At 41.6% G+C, this 27,103-nt stretch overlaps 1 protein-coding gene across 1 annotated transcript in view; it reads right to left on the bottom strand.

The window, feature by feature from the left end:
• Nucleotides 1–3,802: 3,802 nt before the first annotated feature.
• The window catches only part of MGAT5 (alpha-1,6-mannosylglycoprotein 6-beta-N-acetylglucosaminyltransferase), a 122,645-nt gene continuing 99,344 nt past the window's right edge, over nucleotides 3,803–27,103 (bottom strand). The window contains exons 13-17 of the mRNA XM_082056324.1: nucleotides 21,928–22,074; nucleotides 18,063–18,179; nucleotides 17,181–17,255; nucleotides 12,590–12,747; nucleotides 3,803–10,884 (exon numbers count right to left, since the gene is read on the bottom strand). Of these exons, the coding sequence (XP_081912450.1) occupies nucleotides 10,686–10,884; nucleotides 12,590–12,747; nucleotides 17,181–17,255; nucleotides 18,063–18,179; nucleotides 21,928–22,074 (696 nt within the window). The 3' untranslated portion in view covers nucleotides 3,803–10,685. The remainder of the gene's footprint in view (nucleotides 10,885–12,589; nucleotides 12,748–17,180; nucleotides 17,256–18,062; nucleotides 18,180–21,927; nucleotides 22,075–27,103) is intronic.

Here is a 27,103-nt window from a genome sequence, read left to right as displayed (position 1 = left end):
ACTGAAATTCTTGTGATACTTAAAAGGAAAAAGACCAAGAAATAATGATAACCAGAAAAGAAAGCAAATACCTGCTGATAAAGCCAGCAAACATCAGGGAGACTTTTTGTGGTGACAATAGAAAATAACTGCTCATCCAGTTTACCCAGACACTGTGCGCTTGCCAGCCACCCTCAAAGGTAACAGTCTCTATAGCAGTTCTCTTTTTTAAATGTCTGTGCCAGTTGATTTTTCTAACTATGGGATAACAAGTGTGCTTCCAGCTAAGCCAAGTGAGGGTGGACTTTTCCAAAGCTGAAATAGCTCAAAACCTCTCAGCCTAATCACCTAGATCTTGGCTCTGGCCAACGTTGCCCTTTGCTTGGTGATCACAGGCCCCAGCAGCTGGTTGCCCCCCCCCCCCCAATCCTCCTTGTGCGCAGGACACAGGGAAGGGGTTTGTTGTTCATGGAAGGAACAGCACTGGCCAGGGCAGACACTGCAAACTGACACATTAAAGTCTGGCCAAACTGCGGGTTGCAAATTAACCCCTGAAAGTGACTACAAATCTGGGCAGGTGCTTTGAACTTGGCCATAGTGTTTGGCAGAGAAGCAGCTATCAAAACCTCTTACGGTAAGGACTGCAGCAGCTGCACTCTTGAATCCCAACCCATGCCCTGCATGCACCAAGTAGGCATGAGATATATTTTAATAATGGAACATGATAATGTTCCATTTCTGGCTAAAAGCCAGATTTTTTTTGAACCTGGACTGTCATTAAGAAATCACCAGCCATCCCTTGCTGATTTAGCCCCATTTCACTTCTAGCTGTAGTAGGTAAGCCATAAATCAGTATCACCCAACCAGGCTGGAAAAGCTGAGCCTTGAAAGAAGCTCCTTGCTAAAAATGATCTCCCAGAAATGGACCTGAAGCAAAGATCACAGACTAGAAGCTTCTCAGATGGGGTCAAATTCAGCTCCAGGTAGACCTGCACCTGGGAAGGTACCACCGAGTTCCTCACTGCTACCAGTACCAGTTGCATTGCTGCAATCCCAGCTGCCTGGCAAAAAAAGCGCAGGCATTTCTGGCATCCTTTTTGTGGGCCAGCTTGAGGAGATGCTACGTCACTAGAAAAAAACTTTTAAGCCTTAATAACACACAAAGCAGGAATATTTGTTCCCAACCTGGCAATACATTTTTTTCCCAGACAAATTTATACTCCAGAAATGTCTTCACTGCCCATTTTGTTGTGAAGTCTGTGAGGCCCACGACAGCAGAAGCTGCCTCTGCAGCAGCAGAGAGAAGAAACGCTGGAGCTGCATGACCAGAGGTTATCCCTGGACGCACGGACCTGTGTAGACGCCCCAGCCAGAGCCTGCAGGTAGAAAAGGGTTTTGCTGCACTGGCAGCACCTCTAATTTCTTACCTCTGCTGCTGAAGTCTGTGCTGGGTGCAGTGCCACCAAGTGGTGCTGTGACAGGGACATCCCGAGCTATGTTTATCCAGCACCAGTAACCAAGCAGGAGTAGCACAAAAACACATTCCTGCGGCCCGGCACGCGGGGCCAGGTTACGCAAGTGAGAGCATAATTAGATCCAGGAGCAGACAACCCAGGGATATTTCCCTCTCCCGTTCCTCCCGCGCTGGGGAGCTGATGTTTGCCTTTCAGCCACAAGGTCGGTATTTGAGGCAGCACTGAATGGGTCTTGAATTTTTCCCTGTTTAGTGGGACCAGTTTGCCAGGGTGCCCAGCACGGCTGGTCCCCAGCAGCCTGCAGCCCCTCACGGAGTGTGCAAGAGCAGAAGGTCAGAACCCGTGTGCAGGTCCAGCAGGGACTGACACCGGCTCCAACAAGAACTCTCAGATGCAGGAAGGCTGAAGTTTTTATCCACAGCCTGCACAGAAGGGAAGTTTCCTTCTTAGTTTGGCAAGTAACTAGGAAACAGCCATTTTATCAGCTCTGGCCACCAACCTCGCTGTCCTTCTGAACTCCTGACTGACCCCGGCCTCCCAGGATTGTCACCTTCACCACAGGGCAAGGAGTGAGGGCAACACCTATTCCAAAATGGCCAAGTGACAAGAAATACCAAACCTCCTTTTACTGGTGCTGACCCCCTGGACAGAATCCAAGCCTGTGGCATGGCCGTGGGTGAATCAGGTAGATTCCTCCTGCTTGCGGAGGCAAGGAGGAAATAAAAGCTACGAGGGGTCTCTAGTGATTTAGCAGCTTTTACTTCAAAGATCCACTTACATGGCGAGCAACAATTGTTACCTGCTGAAACACCAGGGGCTCATCCCTCGGTACACTTGCTCTAGACGTGGTGTTACCTTTACAGTAGCTTTTGTCTGGCACTTTCTGCTTTGAAGTTCCCTCTGCACAGATGTTTGGGAGGCCTACAAGCCAAGGGTCCGCAAGGCAAAGCAGGACATACAGTGAGACTCAACAGCTGGAGCCTGTTTGCTGCAAAAAATATTCTGGTTTTGGCACCAAAAATTTACTACCAGGATTTTAGTTAAATACAATCTCCATAATCAGTAAAATAATATGTAAGTCCCAACAAGCATAACCATAAATAAGGGGCACTGTAAGACAGTAAACTGGGCTGCTCCGTCTCTCACATGATGAAGCTTTTGAGAGCTGCACAAAGGCTCAACAAAACGTTTCCATCTGTGGCCTCTCTACCAGATGGAGTTTGACTGAACCATCTAAGTGTGTGAGAGTTTAAGTATTTAGTATTTAAGCTTCCTCAATGATCTTCCTGAACCAGCTGCACGGCGTGTGTATTTTTTAGTCCAAGTTCCAATTTTCATACATTTTTTTTCCATTATGTGACTGCAACACAGCCCACATCTGACTCTAGTGCTCACCAGTTTACAGACGTCCCCTTATAAAGCCAAAGCTGAACAGCAATTAGGGGAATGAAACAGGAAGGAAAACGTTTCCAAAAATAACCAGAACATGGGACTGAATGAGCAGCGTCCTTCCCTAATTCATTTTGATGTTTGGAAACACTGGGGAATTGCAGCACGTTGAGTAGCAACACAGAACCAACAAACTTTTCACCCATTTTAGTCCGAGGTGAAGTAAATAGGAAGAAAAAGAAATACCTATAAAAAGAGGCAGCTGGTGAAGGATATTCACATCCCTCACCTCACTGGAACAGTAAGAAAAGGCTCTTGAAGACTCACCGCAAGAAATGTGCAGCAGAAAACCATCAGGTGTAACCACCATGCCCTAAATTTCCAAATTGTGGCGGTGAATAGATTGTGCAAGTGGATTGCCAACCCCAGGTCACAAACCCTATCCCACCCCGCAGCCATTCCACCTTCCCACTTCAGTCTGAAATTACTTATGCTATTGTTAATCAGCATTAATTGGGACGGGGAAAAAAAGGATCCCAAGCTGGCAGCTACTGACTGCTGTACTATTCTGATTTTACATCTTTAAAAAAAAAAAGACATGAAAAACTTGGAAAAAGGTTTTGCTGTAAGAACGGAAGCAGTTGCTTTTCTCCGGTGTAGTTTTACAGAGTAGCTGTATTACAAATGGATGTTTTTAGAATAGATAAAAAAGCGCTGGCCTGTATTTGGAATTCCTAATTACTGCCGTGGCAAAGCTGCCCTCCTAAAATAGACCTTGACTTCATCCGTTATCCAACTTGGATTTAAACCAAAACAAAACAAAGCAAAGAGAGAATTACTTGCCTGTTGTTCATATGACCGAGATGTGAGTAGCTGGGACTCTTCATGCTCACCTGCCCAGCTGCACGACTGCGAGGACAGGCCACCCAAACACCATTTAGGCACAAAGCAATCATAAATCCAAATCACACAAGAAAAAGGTTTATTGAAAAATAAAGTTCTCCCTAGTCTTTCTCTACAACAGTGAAAACAAAGCATTTTTCTATGCCATTAAAGTACAGACATTGACTGTTCTAAAAAAAAAAATAAAATCAAATAAAAAAAACATCCTGTTGAACCCCAGTAACTCGACTGTATCGGAACCACTGTGCTCTGTTCTTTCTGAATCAAACCGCTTGAACGTAATATAGTGGAACACAGCAATTTAAAGAAGACAAAGGAACAACCTTTTAGGAGAGAATTCAAACCAAACACATACAGTACCAGTCTGACCCTGAAGTTCTCATGTACATAGAAAAACTCTCACTGACTCCAAATTATTATTATTATTATTAGATATTTCGGTAGGTTTGCCTTGTTTTTTTCCAATTTACAGTGCTAGCCGGATTATTCAGATGTTGACCCCCTTTGCCCATGGAGAGACCCCCCAGGGAATGAGTCAGACCAGAAGCCAAAGAGCTGCCCCAGTTGCCCTTGGACTCCCCGCAGCCACCAGCCCAGCGAGCTCAGGGGATCAGCTTCTCCAAGCTCAAATTAGCTTTGTTAATATTCCCTTCAATTGTTCTTTTAGCTCTCTCAGAATCTTCAGGGTAACTTTTCTCACAATATTTAGTATTGTTTTCCTTTGGTAAAAAGTGCCGTTTCCTCCTCCCCGCCATACTCCTTTGTGAAAACCACGTAAACCCATGATTTCTTAAAAATGGTTTTCACTGTCACTGTACTGCAACACACCTGGTAATGAATGTGACAAATCAGTTCTGGCTATAACCCTGTTAACTGCCTTCAGACAGCAACTTAACTTGATTTATCGTATTACCTCTTTGATACTTCAAACTACTTTGCAGCGGCTGGAGTCCCAGGCAGGACGTGTTGTCTGCGCGTCGCCAAGTGCCCGATGGCTCCGGGAAACGCCGCAGCGTTATTTCCGCGCTGTCCCCAAAGCCAAGGGCTGGCCGGGCCGCTGTGCGCAGCTACAGCCAGGCAGCGCAATGCAGACGGATCTTCCTGTGCGGAGAAGCAGCTGCATGTTCTCATTGCTGTGAGGTGTGAAGACGGTGGGGTCCTCAGGGCCTCAGCTCTGCCAGCCCCTAAAGGTGACAAAAGCTGTTCCCACCCTCGTTAAATGGCCAGGGACAGGCAGTGCAAGGCCCCTCTGCCCCGCAGGGTGAAGGGGATTAGTCACTATTAGTCATTTTATCAGAACTTTGAGGACCTGATTTATTTACCCCTTTAATAAACAGGTGGCTTAGTACTATTGTATGTTCCTAGCTGTATGGATCTGTAAAGGATTATACCTATTAAAGCAAGATGCTTTGGCAATGGTTGCACTTGGTTATATTTTTCCCTGGAAGAAAGAACATGAACGATGCCTCACATCTGAGGCATCTGGGGTTCAGCCTCTGGTCTTTTCAACACGTTCCTACAGTAAACATCTTACACTTGAGACACGGAGTTTGCTGTTTACACAGTGCATTTAAATATAATATTCAGAAATTACAAACTAATTAAAAAAAACCCCTACAGAGCTGCTTAAAAATATGAAGACGAGATTTAAGTCACTGCCCATAAAACAATATGTTTTGATGTTACATTTACAGCAATATTATTAAAGCATATCTCAATGAAACCATTTCTGTCGCTGAATGAAAGCGTACATGTGTCAGTGCACTGTTCACCTTACAGCGGCCCCCTGAACGGTGGGACCAAAGGAGAACTACAAACGGAAAGAGATCGCGAGTCACAAGTTGAAGGCATAGCAGCTGGAGGCAAATATCAAAGAAACAGCCATGCCAAAATGTTAGCACCCCTGGAATAAAGACTGGAATGGGGAACTGGTAACTAATGGTCTCTTTAAAAAAGAGGCAAACAAACAAAACCAACAAAACAACAAACACCCAGCCCTCCAACTCCAAACTAGAGACTGAACAGCTATTTAAGTAAGTTTTCAACGGATACTTTAATAAGTACAGCTTAGTCAGAGATGATATATGCTGTGACAGCAAGCTAAACCGTCACTGATATGTGTACAACACAACCTGCAAGTGTTGGTCTTTATCTTGTAAGATACAGTGCTTTATATGTAACAACAAGGGGGAGCTGCTTTTTTAATTTGAAGAAAAATTAACGGAGGAGTTCTGCTATCATTGAAGCCAGTGGGAGTCAGGAAGTTAATTAGACATGGATGAGATTGCATCCAGCCTCATTCATCCCCTTTAATTTATTTTACTAGCAAAACCTGGTCCTGAAATGCACTATGAGCAAAACACATACCTGAGAAATCTGTCTGGGTTTTCTTTATGTGAAAAGTGCAGCAAACTCATAAATCATTATTGTAATTTAGACGAGCCACTTATTTTTGAGAGGGGAGGGCATGTCTTCCTTATCAAGGATAAAGCAAGGACGTTGACTAGGATTTAAAGGACAGTAGTACAACATGAGAAGTGAGAAGACACCAGCTCACAACCTCAAACCTCATCTGCAGCTATTGCACTAAATGCTGAAAATTAGTCGCAGTAAAGAGAAAACCACCTGCAATAAGCTGACTATCCAGAGGTCCCTTCCCCGCTGAGAGTCGCAAATTCAGGTGTGATAGGACTGCACCACAAACAGCCTGTGTGCTTCCTTGTACTTTATCTGAAAACCCAACACCTCACAAACTTTGATGTGGATCTTCAGTTTTGCTGCTGATCAAACCAGAGGTGGCTGGTTTAGAGGTTTTCAGTTAGGTTGGAGTTTGCTCTCTGGTCATTAAACAGACACCCCAGCAGGAGCTCTCACATCAAATTACAGATATTCAGTCAAGGGTACTTTGCTTGCAGAAGCCACGTTTTGCAAGAATAATCAAAGTTATAGTTTCATCTTATTAACCCTCACCTTATAATTTTAGAACAGATTTCTCCACTACTTAAAACCAGTCAAATTCATATCGCTAAGTTGTATACTCATCAAGCACTATTTTTACCTGTAATTAGTGTTCCATTATACTTGTTCAGACAGTGTCCATATTCCAAACACTCATCCAAACCCCAAAGAAAGTAAAAGGCACATAAACATTAAATACTTCTAAAAGAAACATAATCTGATATAAACCAGCAAACACACAGCTGCAACTATAAATTACAAAAAGAAACACAGAAGCTAAGCACAAAATGCAAAAAGCAACTCTATTTATACATGTGCAAATCAACTTGCATATATGAAATAAATGAGGTTTTTATTGGCATTTTTAAACAGTGTGTATTTACCAACTTTACCTTTCAAAGGCAAGCCTTTTATGTTAATTTTAATAAATATGTAAATGCTTCTCTCAAGTTTTCTAATCTCATAGGAACAAGATTTTTGAAAAAAACTAGGTCACATACAAAAATACAAAGTTTTAAAACAAAGAATGTCTTGATATGAGAGATATGTTTAAAAGCTTGTCAAGTGTTTTTATATTCAACTTTTGACATTTTTTCTCATCAATCACTGATCAATATATTCAAATGCAAATAATGCAAAAACCTGATTTCCGAGTACAGGAAGCTGCAAGCGTTACTGCCAGACTGAGAAACAGCAGCACAGCCCGTCTCTAATATCCTTATTTAAGTGCAATAATTGGACTACACCCTCATTCTTTAATTAGGAAGGAATATAGTTATGGAACTTGGACAGAAGGCTGCCCTCTGTCCTGAAATGTGGATATATATTACATGGTTTAGTAAATCATTCAAACTTTTAAATAGCCCCACCTGGATTTGCCTGAGTGCTTATCTGCGGAAAGCTTCGCTGCTTTAGTGACGCATGAACAACCAGCGCTGGCTGACGGGGGATCCTCAATCGCGTTTAGTGAGTATGTTGGCAAAGTTTATGCACTTTCAGTTGTCATGCGATAGCCTCAGAAATTTACAGAAATTTAGACTGAAGCCGTATTTCATAAAAGTAATAAATCTTCTGAAAAGAGAATTTAAAATTAATAGCGGCCTATCAAATTATAGGTCTTGATTCTTTTCTCTTTAAGACTAATGAGTCTTCTCTATAGATTTCAGTGGAAACAGGATCAGATCCAACCGATTCTGAAGCCAATTTGGATGTTCTATCCCTGGCTGCAGTGCGAGCGGCGTCGGTGTTGGCTGTTTCATTTTTGCCAGTATGCGGTAATTCAGTTCAGTAGACTAGAAAGAAACAGTGCTACAGCACGAAAAAAACAGAGCTTAGAATAGACTCTCCCTGCTGTGGTAAAGGCAAACTTAGCACTGAGCAAAGCACTAGGCCAGAAAATCTTATAATGACAAATACCAAACCCCTCCCGTCTTTAAAGGTTTAGAGGCAAAATAAAATGCAGTACGGCGGCTGGACCATACAGTGGGAGGGAAACAAGCAAATATGTATTTACAGCAAAGAATTACACTACAGCAAAAATGACGTGTTTTGCATTCTTTAAATGCACACGTACAAATCTTTGTTTCCCATGTAATTCTGTGATATCTCCTTGCAAACTAAATTCCTGCCTGAAGAACCTCAGGCTCAACTGGTAAAGGCAAGTTCTGCTGCCACCTTTACTTTCAGCACCAGGTAGAAGTAAATATACTGTGATGCGCAGGATTTACCAGTTGCACGAATCTGCACGCCTATGCAGGGGATATTTCATATAAATACAAAACTGTCGTGCCTGCTCAGACCCATTTCCAATCCTCCTCCCCCAGCTTCTCCAGAGTATTAAAACTACTGCAAACTACATTTGTGCTGACTGGAGCAAATGCTGAGCTATGGTAACCGTATTTTCATACTAGTTTGTGTTTGTTTCCTTTTCATACAAAATCTTCGCCTCCCATTAGAGAACCCAGCTGTTCTGTTTCTGGAAAATTACACTAAAATACAGCAGATTTTATCACCGTCACAACCCAGTTCCTGGTGAGCCTGCGGTTTAGGAGCTCCCACGTATCCTTTTTGGATACTCCACAATGCGGATGAAGTTCCTGCGTAGTCCAGGGCAGAGCTGGGGTGTTAGAGGATAACACCCTCGGGAGTGCTGAGGCAGGAAACAAAAAAACCCCAAACAGCTAATTCATTGCTTTAAATTGAAACTTTCCATGTATACTGTTCTGAGAATGTTTCCAAGATTAAACAGCATTTCCCTTGCTTGGTCTTTGGTAGGTCAAGAGATACATTGATATCCACACACAGCTAATGAATGCTGGTGACGAGAAATATCTGAACCAACCAGATATATCCAAGAAAGGAAAATTTAAAATATCTTTGTTTTTCACTGTTATCTGATAATGTTTGTTACCGATCTTTATGAGAAAAAACCTTCTTCAGGTTGACTGGAGTTTTTTTGGGTATGATCAGAGCATGTCCGAATTGCAGGCCTGCAGACTGTGACTGCTTTCAAAATAGTCTGCACGCTTGTTTCTCACTAATCTTAGCACATTTCCTGACTACAAATGGTGCTGTCAAGCATGTCACCTTCTGCTGAAAGTAACAAAATATATCCCTATAAAAAGAAGGTGGTTTAGAAGATTCAATTTGCTGCTCTAAAACAATGAAGTTTGATTTGAATTCCAAACGCTTGTATTGTTCTTTATCTACATTTGTAACTGGTGTGCCTGCTAAACAACCAAACCAAACCAAACAATGAAACAACACAAAAACCCAACCAAACATAAAAATCAAAGCAAACCCCAAAACCAACAACAAACCCCCACAAATAACCCCTCCCAAACCAGAAAAACCATCAAAGACCCAACAAGATTGATCAACGCTTTTCCTACCAGTTGTCTCCTCTTACTTGTTTTTCAGAAAAAATTCTCTTTAAAAACCTAGCTAGCTATGAAAACATTTTACATTTCTACCATACAATAATTATAGTTAGCTTAGTTTAACCTTTCTATGTCATTCAGCAACACTTTTAACTACTGGAAGCCGTAGCAAACTGAGGCTCTAACGATAATATTGCTCCAATGATGCTGAATACTTTTTGCTTCACACAGTATTCTAGTAGACAGACTACAACAGAAGCATGGGCAAATTCCAAGGATTACTCTCTAAATGGGACCAGTAAACCGTGACAAGTCCGTTCCGAAAACGGCAGTATGTTTTTGTAGCTTTCCCACACCGAAGAACGCCACAACCCCAGGCAGTTGTCCAGTCCCCAAGATGATGTGTCACACGCTGGCAACTGCCTTTTTGCTCATTCATGATACTGTTTGGACTGCTCGGAGGCAGCAGCTGGGATGCAAACAATACCGTGTTGTGTACAAAGATAAAAAAAAAAAGAAAAAAATGAAAGAATGGGCCCAGATAACCCAACAGCAGGGTACAGAGCTAGCTTGTGATTCTGAGTTCTTGTGAAGTAAACCACTTTGTAGCCATTCAGTACCCAAAACAGTGCACCTAGAATAAACGTTAGTCCTCCCTCCCCTGCGCCTCCTCCCTCAAGCACATTTGTGTCAATTTTCTAGTGGAATGAAGTTGAGATCCTTTAGCTAACCATGGGGGATGTCCTAACTCATTAAAAAATAGAAAACACTTCACCCAAACAACAACAAAAATATCTTCGATGGGTCTGAGAATTTTCTACAAACTATTCTGTGCAGTCATCTTCAAATCGCTGTAGAACATGAACCTCATTTCTCTTCGCAAACAGATGAACGAATCTGCAGAGTTACGCTGCGAATGTTCTTCTAGGGAAAAAGATCAGTGAGCTGTTTGTTATGAATCCCTCCTCTCTTCGGAGATTCTGCCCAGTAAGGATAGCTCTGCCTGCAGCGAAAAACCTGGACAAAAGTGCAGGAAGTAATAAGTAGCTCCTCTCAAAACTACTTACAGTTTGTCCTCAACTCCCCAGCAGCTCTGCCGCTGCTATAGGCAGTCTTTACAAAGCGCAACCTGCCCCTTAATATAGTCTCTGCAGGGGCAGATTCTTCTGTGGGTCGGGTGGGATCCGGCACAGCTGAACAACAGGAGGTCGCCTTGGAAAACACAGTGTTTCCTTCTTCCATCAAAAGAGGGGACCAGGATATCATTTGCAGACTCCATGGTGAGACATTCAATATTATGCCTAAAAAGCAAAGCACATGATCTAAGTTGTGGTGGAGTTCACAGGAGTTCGGTACAGTTTTCATGCTTCCTCATGAAAAATGAAATAGAATGCTATATTACACCCTAAATCAAGCACAGGTAGAAGTGCAGATTTCAAGACCATGACTCTCATTTCTTTCTGCCTGTGCAGTTCTCTCTGCAGAGGGCAGTACAGTCCTTCCAGCTTTGCTCCGTTTCCTGAAGATTAATGAAAGAAGTTAAAAAGGAAAAAAATGCTTTTGACTGTTGCCCAGTGCATGATCTTGAAATACACCATGGATTTCTAGTACGACAAGAGCAAAGAATGTGAAATCAGGAGATATTCGCACTGGTGTCAGCAGGGATCTGGCTCCCCCCAGTAAGTCACAGGGTGCCGGGCAGCCCTGGGTCACCCGAGGTGCGGTCACGGCCAAACAGGGAGGACGAGGTGACGCTGCGGGGTGTGCGGCAGCCAGAGCCACTCGGAGCAGGACACACACCTCGAGGAACTGAAAACTCAACAATTGGAGTTGCCATTTTCTGACCACAAAGCTTAAGCACAAGGGCAGTAATTCCAGCAGAGGCTTGTTTTTCACTTATTCTGGAAACATCGGTAGCTTTCAACACTGAACAGAGGTTTGGTTTTTCGGTTGGTTGGCTGTTTTCCCTCACAGAATTATAATTTTGCCTAGGCAGCTAGAAAAGAAGCCCGACAAAGTTTTCACATGGGCTGCTTCTGAACTCCAGTGGAAATTACAGCTTTTCAAACAAAATACAAAAATAAAAACCTTCTACAATTTAATGTAGCAAAAAGTGGAGATAGAAAACCTAGAAAGCAGATTCCCTAGCACCCATTTGTGCGAGCCAAGCTTCATTTTCATTCTGAAAGGCACACAGACATACTCCCAAAGAGACGGCAGCTGAAAGCAACATTAATTTTCTTAATGCATAGCTGGTAAGCTTTGTAAATTGGTACTAATACCTCTAATGTACAAGGGTTTGCAATTCTTTACCTAAGACAACACCAACAAAAGGTTTGCAGAACCAGTAATTGCTGATTGCCAACGAATATGGATGTTTCAATGTGGATGTTAATCATGAACTTAATAAACAAAAGCAACACTTTAAAAGTGCTATATTTAAAAAATGTGTGAACAACCGATAGAAATCACACAATGTGTACAGAGTTCTATTTACTGCAACAAAATGCCTTTAATTTCTGACCCCGCTGACTTAGCACAGTTAGAATTAGCATTCAGAGTCATGCAAAAGTTGCCTAACGTTCCAAAGATACGGCAAAAGCCACGGAGAAGGGCACCTGCTCAGCCAGGGCTGCCAAAGCTCCATCCAAACACAGCTCCAGCCCTGCTACCTGCCATAACTGCAGCTCAGTGCAATCAACCCAGCACCCAAGGGCACTGCTGGGTACATGCACACAGAAGATGGACAGGGGAAGGAAGAGATGGAAATCTTTGGCCTGGGTGCTGTGCTCCTCACTGCAAAAACACGTGCTACGTGGAACGGTGCTCTTGATGCAGCGGTGACTTCTCCCAGCTGCTGCCAGAAGGACTGACAGCTAACCTCACAGCTCGCTGCAGACAGACACACAGAACTCCTTCCCTTCCCTTCTCATGGAGTTCATTCACTAAACTTCATGTGTGGCAATAAAGAGACCAAATAATATGTTTGTGCTTTGAAGTACTTACTTAAGCAGAGCTTTGTCCTTGTTAAGATGCTGGAAGAAGGAAGGCTCACAGATGAGCTGGCTTTCCTGACAAACTTGTTTACAGGATTTTCCAGGTTCAGCCATTTTTACTTGAAGGGCACTTAACGGAGGCCACATCACCTGCCCATGACAGAAATCCTGCAGTGACAGATCATATTTTATTGTGATGCATCCAGTCCATTGACAGCAATTAGTAAAACAAGTGGTTATTATCACCCAGTCATTTTGCAGATCAGTTGTGTTTACATTTAAAAAGAATGATTTTTTTTTTTCTTTTTAGCATGAGGGAATTATCACCTTTGATTGCTATGTGAAATGTGACAGCATAATTTTTCTTCTTCCCTACCCTTCCCTTTTTTAATTATCATTAGCAACTCCAGATACTCTCTTCCACATTTCCAACCCCTTTTGGGCTTTCTCAGTGATCCCTGTTTCACTAATTTAGTGCTAGCAGAACTATTCTTGTAACAGCACAAATACCAGAAGGAAGTTCTGGTAGGAGAATTCCAGAGGCCAGTTACCCTATAGGCGAGAAATGTCTCCTGTGGCCCGTGTGGGAAACCATCTGGAAAGGATCAGGGGACTCGCAGTGCTATGGAGTGAATTGAGCTCATAAAAGACCGAAGTTTTCTATAAAGCAACCAGGATTCAAAGAGTTTGTTTGCTCTTCTTGGTTGAACTGCTAGTAAAAGTGCTCTCCCAACACTGTAAAACTTGGTTATAAATAATGCATGCAGTCAAGTGTCACCACAGGGGAAAGGCGGAAGGAAGAAACGCTATCTAAACACACCTGAGCAAAAACTACTTCAAGACAAGTTCTTACAGTCTTGACGTTTTAAAAGAGAAAAAGCAAAGAGAAAATGTGAGCCACTTTAATTCCACGATACTCAGCCATTATTTTAACACTTGGGCAATTGCCATCAAAAGGTGATCAAAAAATTTGGGCCCAGCCCATCATGGTTTGCTTTCTCCTGACAAAACTAACACTTGTATTACAACAGGTCCCACACTGTGATCCACAGCTTAGAGAGGCTGAACTACCTGAAATTTCAAAGAAGCTAAGATTCCAAATCATTTACCAGTTCTCAATATCAGTTTGATTTTTTCCTTCTCTGGTTAGATTTCCTTTGCTGGAGGAGGAAGTTTTCATACTCCCAGGTCTAACCAGAGGTTTAATATTATATGATCATGAATCACACAATATCTTGAGTTGGACGTGACCCACAAAGATCATAGAGTCTAACTCCTGACTCCACACAGGGCAACCTAAAAGCTACACCATCTAAGAGCATTGTCCAAACACTTCTTAAGCACTGACAGGTCTGGGGCCATGGCCACTTCCCTGGGGAGCCTGTTCCAGTGCTTGGCCACCCTCTCAGTGAAGAACTTTTTCCCAACACCTATTCTGAACTTCCCCTGATGCAGCTCTAAGCCATTCCCTCATGCCATATTAAAAAAAAAAAAAAGTCATTTTACAGCATATTTATGGCAGAATAATTTTAACAGCATCTAAATAAATAGGTTAACAACAGATGGTTGGAGATATTTTTTAATGAGGTTGTATCAAAAAGGACATTTTGCTATTTGGACATAAGTGCCACGCTTACTGTGTCCTTTTATAAATCAATATTTAATATACTAGATGCAGGAGGAAATCTATATAGGTTCAAAATCCAATTCAATATATACTATATAATACTGCAATAAATACTAATGTAATATATGCAATACTGTAATATCAGATTGGATTCACAGCTAGTGCAGGCAGAAGACAACATTTTTTAAAGCCAGTGAATCACTTGGTGAGGCTTTACCATTTGCTGGGGGCTTCAGCTTTTAACATGTCTTAGTTGAAAATTCTTCCCCCAAACTGGGCACAGCCTCCCATTTCCAGTCCAGAGCTTGATGGGAAGGCTCATGCCACCTTGAAGCATGTCTCAGAGCACCTCACCTTCACCGGCACCAGCACACGGGCCTGGGTTTCAGTTTGCTGTCTCTGGTTAGTTTTCCTATCAACCATCAAAAGCAACCTAAATTGGGTATTCTCACCCCAGTCTGCCTTGGCCCACAACGCTACATGCATAAGGGTAAAATAAAGATGTTATGTAAAACAGAAGGTTAAGCTTTCACCACAGACTGTGTTTATGTTTGTTTTACCTATAGCCACAATTTCAAGGTGAAATAGGCTCAGTGCTGCTGTCAAAGGAGGTGTCCTACTCCCTCTGGCTTTTCCTGCTCTTCAGGACCATTCTCACTCCACTCCCTTCGCCAAGCTCTGGTGCTCAGCTCACCCTCTGCTGAGCCAAGTCAGTTTGCCAGCCTGGCAGATCCCTGCCAAAACCATTTTCTGTCGAGTTACCAAGCACTCCGCCTGACCACATCTTTCAAAGTCAGCATGTCTGGTCCATCAGCCCGGCCTGTCTCCTCCAACAGCTCCCAAGTCTGCAACAGGGAATCCCACAGCTGCTTCGGCGGCAGCTGCCTGGCTGCCCCTTTGATGGCAATGCCAACTCAAGCAGACCCACCCTTTGGCTCCCAGCCCACGCTGCCACCTTGCAGAGCTGACACGACTGTTTGTAGAGCCACAGAGCAGCCAGGATCAAGGGGTGGATTCAGCAGATGGCACAGACGCTCTGAGCAGCCACGCCGGGCGCCTGGCAAGGCACTGGCAGGAAGGTGCAGCTTGGAGTGCGAACTGTTCTAATCCAGCTGAAGGTGGCACTGCTAAACGTGAGACCACAGAGCACAGCAGTTCTCTTGCTTTAGACCCTGAAGACATCCAGCCCACCTGTTGGATCTGAAGACTTGATGAATTCACTAAACCTTTCTTGTGAATCATCCTCCCTCCCGGTCTTGAGCCAAGGCACCACAAGGGGAGCTCCAACAACTCCTTTAAATCCTAGAGTTTCAGAGTCCCACAGGGTGGCTTGTGCATGGCTGTGCCTGGCCTCATCCTCCTCACATTCAAACACCCCCTGAAGACCATGCTCTCATGGTTAAAGCACCCCACAGCCTCTCGGTCAGATCAACTCCATGGGTCTTTGTTCCTCTTCCAAGATTGTGCTGCTTTCTCTGTTCTGCCTGCTTCCCACCACTAACTTTGCAAAAGAAGGTCTCAACCTTTATTTTCGCTTCATCTGACATGTTAATTGGGCACAGTGCTAAGCACATGCAGCTGATAAAGATGCTTAAGCATCCTGGGGGCTGTGAAACAATAATGGCTTTTGACAATTAGCCAAAGCACCAAACCAAATGACAATGCTGCATTTATTTCTGAGAAGCAGGCAGCAGAGGCCAGGGCTCAGCCCTGGCGGGAGCTCCACAGGGGAGAGTTTTGCGCCACAGATGCTATCTCTAGATTGTATCTATTTCTCCCTTACACTGAGCTCCATTTCCTCCTGCATTGACAAAACCTCTCAATTATAGCTAACTCAGAAGAATCAAAAGAATCAGAGATACTTTTACAGGTTATGTGATCAATGCAGCAGCAAAAAGCATAAAGTGTTTATTGGCAGGAAACTGGAAATAGCTATGTAGTTAACTACACTTCTCATCTGAAGCTGTGTTATTCTTTATTACTGCCTGTAATACTATCTTCTTTCAGAGATACAGGAGCATGTGCGGTGCTTTTGAAAGAAATCCTGGAAGTTAATTGGCATAACAGAGAGATCAGTTATTCTTATCTGTCTCCTGCAGCAGCCAGAACAGAAGGCAGAGCTGGCCACTGCACCACATCTGCCCTGGGCAGAAGCCCAAGCAAACATACAGTTTCTAGAAATCAAGATCCCCTGTAAATCTCTGCAGCTTATTACTCCAACTCAGTATCTTCTGCTGCTCTCAGCTGGCAATAATGCATGGGGACCAAACGTCTTCTAAGTAACTAGTTTCCAAACCATTTAAAGCTTTATCGATTGAAACTAAATACTAGAAAAATCCTCCCAGAGGCTCTAGCCTAAGTGCAATTCTTCCACAGAAGTATCTGTATATTTAAGTGATACTTCGTGACCCAAATATCCTTTTGTGTGCACACAGTTAAAGGAGTCACATATACACTGGAAAATTACTTTGCCTTTCTGCTTTGATATAATATCAGAAGAAAGAAGGTTCTTTGGAAATCAATCGATCAATCAATCAAATAATCAAGCAATGGATAAAAAAAATAAAGGCTCCTGTAGTTCCTGAAATTCAGATAAACTATATCCATCTTTACATATGGTAAATCAGACACTCACAGATGAATCAGAACCTAAAGGCAAACTGAGAAGGAGAACAAATATTCTGGTAGCCAGCACTTTGTCTTAATTTTTAGTAAGTCTCTTTACACACGAAAAATCCCACTGGTGCTGTATCTGGAAGGAGCCTCCCAAGTCCCACAAGGCCAAGTCCATAGAAGTGAATGTCTGAGTCCACGTGGACCTCCCAAGGGAACTTCTGAGCAAACAGCTGCCCAGACAAGGACTGCACAGCCACTGCTTCTACTTGAACAGCAACAACACTGAGAAGCTTCAAAATGGAGAGGGTCCTCCCTTCCCAACATCAAGAAAAGATTCATCCACAGCAAACGTTCATACCTGTTTTTCAATGAATGCATTCATCCTCTGAAGCATTCCCTCACATGTGAATTCATAGGGCAAATAAGGGTCAATCTGTGGAAACACAGTGTGTTAAGGTTAGAGGGGTTTTTGTTTAAATTAACTTTGTGGTGCACTGAGTGGTAGCAGCTTGCATTCCAAATACTACATTACAGCTTAAGTAGCAATAGTAAATGCAAATAAACTCATTAACAAACCAGTTTCACAAAACCATCAGCAATTTAAGCTGATTTTTGCTCCTTTGTGAAGGCAATAAAAATTGCTCAGTGATTATCTTTACGGAAAGTCAGGGTATACTGCAAAGTACTAGATAAAAAGCGAGCCTGAGACCCTACGGGATTGCAGAGCTCCTGTTTTAAGTAAGTTTCAGTTCTGAAGTTGAAGTGAAAAAGAAACATTATGACCAAAAAGAATGTGAAATCTTTGAAAATTACTTCAGGGTTTTGTTTTTCCCATTGAAGTGTCCTCATTACAATTCCTCACTGTGAGTGCACAGTGGCAGTTATTTCAAGGCTACAAAATCAGTCAAAAGAGCTGAGCATGAATTTGGGCAGCCTGCTATGCTCTAAGAATCAACAAGGAAACCGCCTCACTGAATTCCCAGAAAATACAGATTGCTGTATAATTTAAATATGAAATTCACATTTCTATACAAATTCACTCATACTCATTTATTTCAGGTAAAAACCTGACATACCCAGTACTAAAATAAGATAATCAGATACTACAGAGACGAAATAACATTTTGTTGTCCCAATATCCTACCAAAGTGCAGCACTCTGCTTTAATTAAACTAACATTAAGAAGCACTCTATATGCAGTACAAAACACACCCTTAAGTGTTGATGATACATTTCTCACCTTTTGATTCAAAATTGATTTCACAGCGTTCTCAACTTCAGAAAGATCATTGATGTCTACAGTCCAGACATGGGGCTTCCCAATGTAAACTTCAGCATAGGGATGCTGAGATGTCAACTGAAAGGAAGAAATTATATTAGTAAAAATTAATATGTCAAGATCTTCCCTCTTACTCTCTTCATCAGACATTTTGGACAAAATGCACTAGGATAACACGAGAATTCAGCTAGAACCTAACAGCATCATTCCTTCGGAGTTATCTTTCACATTTTCTGTGTTCAAATTTAGAAAGTAGATTTAGTTGGACAAAAATCAGATAATAGTGCAGATCACAGTAACATTTGTGCATGCCTGGTTTGTGGCTTTGGTCCTCATAATGACCCACATCACAGACGACTTGGTGCTTACTGAAATCCCTCTCACGACGTGACCCTGCTTCCCCACAGCTCATTCTCAGAGCAGCACTCCAGTTTTCACAGCCCATAATTGCTACCAGGCCTGGTCAGACCTGCGGCGCTGGCCTCCAGAGATGGCATTCTCACCTTCAGACAACAGCCTCGGCCTGTCTCTCCTTCAAATTTCAAACATTTCCAAGCTTCTAGTAGTAGTGAACAGAGCAGTAGTGAATAAAGAATCATTTCTATTGCTCAGGATGAATTCTGACTCTCGCTGCTGATAGTATAGTAATCTCAAGAAGAGTGTCAATTGGTATTTTGCTCACCACTTTGTCAGAAAACAAATTCAATAAATACCCAAGTAGATAACAAAGAAAAGTTACATCAGAGACTGCTGTTGGAACTAGCAGGATGGCATTAAATGTAATTTCTGTAACAGGTTGCAGAGGAGTGAGAGGAACACATACATGAACACACTGAGAGGAAGCAAAAGCTGCAGAAGAGAGGGGAGTGTTTCACGCTGGCCTAAAGAAGACAACTGCTTTTAAAATAAATACAAAACCCCCCTACAGGACAGATTATTCATAGACAATTTTTATACAGCTGCCTCTTTATGCATGATAATAAAAATAAAATATAATCAGTGCAAAATATCTGAAGCAGGAAAGAGAACCTGTTGTAAAGAACCTTCCCCTGCACTGGGCATGTACCATACTTGCTCTCTTCCTCAAGTGAATGCAAGAAATGAATTAAAAAAATTTTTTACCTATTGCATTTTTCTTGTGGACAAAAGAAGCCAGTCTCGGAGCTACCAGTGGGAACACAGAGAGCTGCCCCAGCTGCCCGTGTTCACTGTGCTGTGCTCCCTTCAGTGTGTTTTAAACTCCTCCTGAAAGCCCAATGCTACTCGAGGACTGCCATATCCTAACCTTTTCACAATAGTGTTTCTACTGCTGCTAAAACTGTGTGTAGTGAAAAATTTGGTTAGCGAGACTGAGTTCCCAGGGCACTTGTGTCTGGACTTCAGATGGCAGAAGCTACATTCCTATTGCTTTCAGTAACAACAAAAAACCTATCGCACCTTTAAAAATATGAACATAGACCAGAGCTTTAAATTCCACAGAGCTTTAGGGATTATGCCTTAGACCGGCCTTTCTCTACCATCTCAGACAGCAACACTAAAGCCAGATCTGATCTGGAAGACCAACAACTGAACTTCTCAGCCTAGTAGGTGGTTTAAGTGTTAAGAGTAACTAGCAACATATTTTTATTGCACCAGTTATTCTACATCTATAATCTCAAAAAATATTAAGACTATTTACTAATACTGAAATGCTTTAATTAGCCAAGGATTAATGTTTTAGATATTCAGGAGATACTCCCTCTGTCTACAATTAAAATCTGTAAGAGTTCTTATAAATAGATTTGGAATTAATTAATGCATTTCTAATTTCACATATTTTTTTCCCCTCCTGAAAGCAGAAAATGAAAGAAACCACACCTACCAAGTACACATTTCAACTAAATCTAACATACAATGTTTTTCTTGGGGGTGGTGGGTAGGGGGAAGAATTCAGAAGAGATATTGTTACAAATACTGGTACAAAACAAGCTGCTTGAAGGTGATTTGTTTTTCCTTTTCTTCTGTCTCTTTTGCCCAGCAAAATCATCTCCCAAGACAAAACACCTGCTGATCTAAAATGAAAATTATCATTTCCAGTTTTTGCACAGTCTTCACTACAGGACCCCATATTGGGGGTAGCAGGGTAACAGTTAATTCCCCATGACTCCCATAAAATCTACATAGAACAAAAGAGAAAGTGTGACTTGCAATGTCTGCTTTACAGAATTACTAAACACAGACTTATCTTCCATTTGGTCTATGGATAATTAACTCACAGAACTACACGAGCTTTTTTTGTCCTCCTTTAACATTTGAAAAAAACTGAGAGAAGGATTTAAAGACTTTCTTAATCCCAAAGAACCAGCACATGGATTATTGGCAATCAGCTCTAAAAGCAGCTGTGAACACCAGTCAGAGAAGAGGTTACTCTCAGGATAGGTCAGCAGAGTGTGTGAACGCAGCAATATTCGTGAGGAATGTTCATGATACCATTTTGTACTAAAGCAGTCAATAGGGATTATTTTTCTGTGCAAGTCAGGTGTACAGCATTTCTGTCAGTGCTGACACGTGCCAGCAGGGTTTAGCACGACATTCCAAGCACTAAAATTCCTACTGAAAAATTCAGTGTGTCCAGGTTATTTACTGAGCCTGACCAGTTATAGTGTTTGGGCACAGAACAACTGAAAACAAGACAAACGGTTGAGTGACCCACAGAAGAAAAGCTTTGAAAGGTGCCAAGCCAAGGAGGAAGTTTAAACAGACTTTCTTCCTTTTCTCCCCATCTCCTTTGTTAGCAACACAAGGTGTAAGAAGGGGCAAGTTTAAACTTATGTCCTGTATGAGCTGAATGTATAACAAGCTGAAAGGCAACTCCAGTCCTGAATCATAAAATCACAAAGAATTTAGGTTCCTGGTTTAAAATACTATCTTTTGTTTCTTAACTAGCTGGCACCGTTCAGTACACAACTTCAATAGCCCAAGTATAACTTGAATTCAGAAAAATAGCTGTGCAAAGATCTCATCATCTAAGTGTTACCAGAGGTCCTCCCCTTCCGATAAGTATGTAAAGAAAATACATATATTCACCTATGAACAAGTCATGGTCACAGGCAAAACTGCTAATGTTAGAAATGGCTAAAAGACAACTGAATGCTTGCAAGCGGCATAGGCTGAATTTTACCTACACTGAAGAAAAATATTCCAAAGCCAGTGCCAGGATGAGGTACTAGTTTACTTAGCCTCATTTTTCTCTTCCTAAAATCTAAACTTGAGAATCTAAGCTTGAGGTTTGGTTTTCCAGTTCTCTTAAAGAGTCAATTCTCCAAATGTCTTCGGTGTTTAACCACAAACACCGTGGGCTGTGACCGTTAATACAGTAGCTCAACAGTGCCTTGAGCAGGTCTTCTCTGGACAAAAAAAAATATCCCAAGACACACACAGCAACCCACAAACGGCATTTTTATCATTTACTTAAACACCTATTTACTTCCTGCACAATACACAGTAATGCTTGTTTCTTCAACAAAATAAAAGCACTTTCAAATGATACATCATTTATCAGATCTATTCCTGGGCAGAACATCAGGTTTTCATGTGAAACTTCAGAATTAGAGGAATGTACATACAGACAAATCTAGATGTAAAGCCTAACAGTATGTTAATGAAAAATTTCAATTATCCTATAAAAATAAGGATTGATAATCCCATCAATGGCTAAAGAAAGTGACAGCTGCACACCTTTTGCAATAAACTGTGAATATTTATAAATCCTTTCCTATATTGTGTTACTAAAAAGAAATCCACAATCATTTTCAGTAAAGAAATTATCAAGAATGATAAAGCTCACCTCTCGGAGTGTAGGTTTGCCTTTGAAAAATTCTGTGTTTTTGCTGCTTTTGGGTGGGTTAAATCTTAAATTTAGAAAAGCGCATCCATTAGCAATAGCCTCTAAAGGTGCTGGCCCTTCGTAGGGAAATCCAAGACCAACGAACAGCTGAAAAATAGAAAACAGGACTATCTTAATTTTTGTTCTTCACAAAAACTGAAAGCTAAGACCTACTTTAAAATAAACAATAATGCATTCTAAATGTATCAGCCTAAAAAAAAAGTAATTTTAAGAAGAACATAAAAGAAATTCAGCAGCTCAATCCCGCCAACCCAAGCAGTAACGGAATGTCCCGTGAAACATTTGACAATAATCTTCTGTAATGAGCTGAGGTGGTTTTTCATGGAGCTGAGGCAACAACAGAACCTTTCAGCTACTTTTGGAAAAGAGTAATTTTGTGGTTTGGTTGGTGTTGAAATGAAAGTGCTGGGGCTGTCCTGCAGGAACAGGTGTTAGTGCACCCTCAGGAACAGCCACGCTACTGTTCTCTCCCTCTCCCGCAGCAGCCAGCCTGCTGGTTTGGCCAATACGAACATGCTCCTGCCAACTGATTAAGGCTTCTAATTAAAACGGTAGATGGCAGCAAACATCAGCTGAAGCCACTGCACCAAGGAGCACGGGATTGCACAGGATCAAGAGGGTTCAACGCCTCCAAGGTAAATTGAAGGAGAAAAAAATGCATCACAAAGCTATTCGTACATCAGCTGAGATTACAGATGCTCTAGGAAAGGCTGTGCTTTTCTCCATTGTAAAGAAATTTAATATTTTTTCAGAGTTTTCTGGCTTTTATTTGGATCTTGACCCCTTTCCTGGCCCAACATAATTAACCGCCCTGAATTAAATATAGGATTCTTCATCTATATTTGAAGGTCTGCGTATAATGGGAAAATTACAAGCTCTGATTTCTCAGTGATGCTGCATGTCTTCACGCATACATATAACACACACACACACACACACACACACACACACACACACACACACACACACACACATATATATATATAAAACTACGGCTTTTTTCAACCAAAAAAAAAAGAGCAATCTTCGTAACTAATAGGATCATATATTTAGGATGTACAAATTCAAAGAGGTCAAATTATATTATTTGGCATTACATTTTCTGCAGCATGGAAGAGAATCCCAGTAACAGAACATTCAAAACCAAAGGCCCTATCTAGGAGCTGATCTTAACATGATACATAAACCTGTAGCCAGCATTATTGTGCACAGGCACTGCAGCACCAACCCTCTCGGACCCAAGGCAACAACAGTACAAATTCTGAGTTGGTTCATTTTAAAAAGAAAGTTAACAGTTCTCGGCATAGTTGAGTACATACAATTTTCACTGCATAGAGCTGAATATTGTTATTCCAGTTTCCAATTTTCAGGTTTAATAAGTCACCTACTTGTGAAAAGTCTCTCAGCTATCTCGCAGATTTAAATCTTACAGAAAACTCCCCAGTGGCTGATAAAAAAGAGACCTGGCAGAATATCTCCACTAAAGCCAGATTATCTAAATTTGGGTTTTATATATGGCATAAGATACATTACCTTGCAGTCAGAAAAATACACACTAAATTTCACCTCAAAAGAGGCTTAGTTTAAAGAAAGGTAATCTCTTGAAAATAATGAATTACAGACATGAAACCATTTCATGCAATCTTCACACATAATGTTATTTATTTGAACTACTGCTTAGTTCAGGCAGAAAACCAGCTGAGAACCAGCAATTAAAACCATCTGAAATATCAATTCTCCTCTGATCCTGTATTTGTCTGTTATGTAGAGAACGCTGGTTTGCTTGCTCCGTTTTTCACTTTTTTAATAAACTGCTGCTGTGCGCTGCTCAACAATTCTGTGTCTGACTGGTTCGTTTATTTAGGAGGAAGCTCCATGGGGCAAGAAACATGGTTTTATGTTTTGACAGCACAGAGCGCACTGTCAACACTTAATCTATAATAAATAGCTTACCACCTGTTTCACATCCATTTCCAGGCTTACCTCTAAGCAGCACCATACCTTTGAAGAAAGCAAGCGGGACATGTCTGACAGCGAGAAGGGTGGGGGTGTGTGTGCTGCCTGCTGGCCAGAGGTTACAGCCAGACTCACAGCTGCCCCCAGCACCCTCTTTCAACCCTCCAAAATCTTCTATCACCCTCCATCACATCATCTTCATCAAATCAGCTGAAATGCCCAAACTGAATCTAGACCTTGCCCTTGAAAATTGCCTCTAATTAATGGTCCTTGGTTAGGGAGCTAATATTTTTGTATGGGATAAAGAGCAAAACTAAGGAATATCTTAATGGCCTCAAGAAAGTCACATTCTATATGATTCAAAAAGCAACCATTAGAAAACATAGGTCACTTCTGTACCTCATTCTCATGATGCTCTAATTTGCCAGTCCTTTGAATTACATGCAGATTGTTATTTCCAGAAAGGCTGCAACAATCTGTGAAAGTACTTCCCGAAAGTATGTAACAAATGCTGTAATTCACTAATTGAAAAGGAAGGAGGAAAAAAAAAAAGACACCAGTTTTCAGGTACCAGTGAAGCAAGTGTCCATCCTTAGTACAGTTGAAGCTGTGCGGAAGACAACGGTCTCTTCTACAAAAGGTAATGATGTAGACCACTATCTTGTGATACAAACCTACACTGTTGCTTCCACCACACAAGGTGCTGACTATGGCTTTTAGGGTACTCTCTTACCAGACGCTGTGTCTGGTAACAGTTCACCATGGAGAGGCATCTTCACCCTGGTCTTGCTTTGCTAGCTGCAGCAGAATTGCTATGCAGAATAGAATTCTTTTATGCTTTACTGGTTGATTAGTGCTTGAAAACATTTCCGTTTCTCTATGTGAGCATTTTTCTCACCTTTCAAATATTTTTGAAAGCCATTATTTTTCCTACAGTGCTTTAAGTGGGCACACGCCACAGTAAGCTCTGTGTGCCAACACCCCATATAGCGCAATGATTACCAGGAGGAGTTTACAGTATAGAAGTACATCTAAAGGAGATAGCAGCAAATCAGTACAGATGTAAAATGATTGTGGTAACAGCAGCATGTGCTTTTTCAAAAAACATTTCCTTGTTTGCAAGTTCTGCTACCCAGGTGTGTCTGCATGAATCAAAAAAGGGGATTCGTATCTACAATCTCACTTGGCCAACTCGTGTAAAGCAGGTGTTGAAACCCTTCAGCCGGAATACTTTGGTTTTTGTAAGAGAGGTTCCTCAGGAGCCTTTTCTGCCTTTGCAGTGAGCTGAACCACCGGTTTGGAATTTCAGGCTTCGGAGTTGGTCACCCAGCACCAGGGCAGCCAAGACACCATTCTTTTCTGATGATAATGCAAGGCAGTCCTTCCAGGGTGTAGTAGCTCAGTGGAAACTTCTCTGACGTGACAAGGGCTTCACAACCACTCCCATGAAAACACAGTGGGGTTTGGTTTTATTTTTTGGAAACCGCTCCCTTTCAGTTGACAAAAAGCAATTTATTTGTGGAGTTTATGGCACCAGGTCAGACTCTTATTATAATGAGTACTTGAACAAAGAGTCTTTCTATATTATAGCCAAAAGTATAAATAACGAGTGAATATTTTACTTCACTGACGGTAGTTCTGAGTAGCTGAATATTTAAGAGGAAAAATTCATATTCCAGAGACTAAATGCTTTAGTTCCATAAATAGGATTGTTTATATTTCCCTCTCCCCTTCCTAAGATTACTGCACTTTATCTAATTTATTCTGTATTCCTCCTTACTGAACTTATATATTCTCTGCTGAACTACAGAAAGAGAAGTGTAACAAAGGCTGCTGTTAACTATCTTGATATACTTTTCTCATGAATATAAAATACTTTACAGAAAAGTCAATCCTTTTGTGATTGAAACAACTTTAGAATAGAATCACTAGGTAAATGGCTTTTCAGCTGGTTTTGTGAAGCGTGTGGAAGTGAAGAATATATTACTTCATAAAATGCAATATAAAAAAATGTGTTTTCCTATTTCTGCTATCCAACATTGCAACAGAATTTTTCCCCAACTATCTCAACAGGGTGTTACTCCTACTTTTATTAATCACCATTCAGAAACTGTAAATTCTACTCAGTAAAAGAACTTGAATTCCCTCAAAGATCCACAGTGATTCAAAGTAAAAACTTGCATCTGAAACTTTGTTGAAAGGAGGAATATTTCTCAAGAATTTAGTGCTGGTTCTTCCAAGAGAATCTGCTCCAAGTCCCCCAGCTGCCCACTGGGCAAGAAGCCAGGGAAGTTGGCAGGAAGGCTGCCAGCCCGCCTACCCTGCTTTCCTCTGATGTGATGAATGGCTGTACATCTTCTCATTAGGAACTGTTGACATGTCTCGTTTTTGTCGTGCGCTACACAGCTGAACGAGCCATCATGAATCTCAAGCAGCCCCCTCCTGCTTGGATAACGCACTTATTCTGAAATACATTGCTTTATAATACACACCAGAATGAAATGGCAGCTGCATGTTTTTAAGAATAACTGTGTCCTATACCAGCTACTGCAGAGAGACCAAATACCTTCTGGGAATGCAAAGCTCTGATTGCGAGTCATGACTGAGCTGTCATCTATTGGTATTTTGCAAATTTGAGGGCAAAATGAAGTAGTGCAATGCAAACTGACACTTTGGAGTGCACCGAACTGTGTGATTTGTTTAATTATTATTTCGCTCTTTCTAAAAACTAGATCATTTGTCAGCTGACCTAGCAAAAACTTCCTAACACAATGTTGAAACCACAAGCAAGGAAAGACAATCCTTGGGTCTTAAAACATATGTTTAGGAAAAGAAAAATCTGAAAGTTTCTGGAAGCCTAAAGTTTGTTGCTTGGAGACAGCCCAGAGCAGACCTGGATGGTTCAGGCAAGCATTGTACCACAGATGTTACCAGCCCGCAGTCAGGGCTCTGATTATTCACATACTTTCAGCCCACTGATTGTCTAGTGACAAAACCCCATAACTAAATTCATTATGGGGCTCTCATCATGTTGCCTAGCGATTAAAGTGATTATGATTAAAAAGTGCCCTTGAACATCACTGGATGCGCGTGCAGACATACATGAGGCTCCTTGGGGCACAAAGCTCCCATTCATGTCAGCTTGATTTTTGTGGAAAAC

Source organism: Streptopelia decaocto (genome assembly GCF_964273445.1).
Source record: "Streptopelia decaocto genome assembly, chromosome: 6".
In the NCBI taxonomy this organism is placed as follows: domain Eukaryota; kingdom Metazoa; phylum Chordata; class Aves; order Columbiformes; family Columbidae; genus Streptopelia; species Streptopelia decaocto.
The sequence above is the reverse complement of the archived record's forward strand: the minus strand, read 5'-3'. Positions and strand labels throughout refer to the sequence as shown.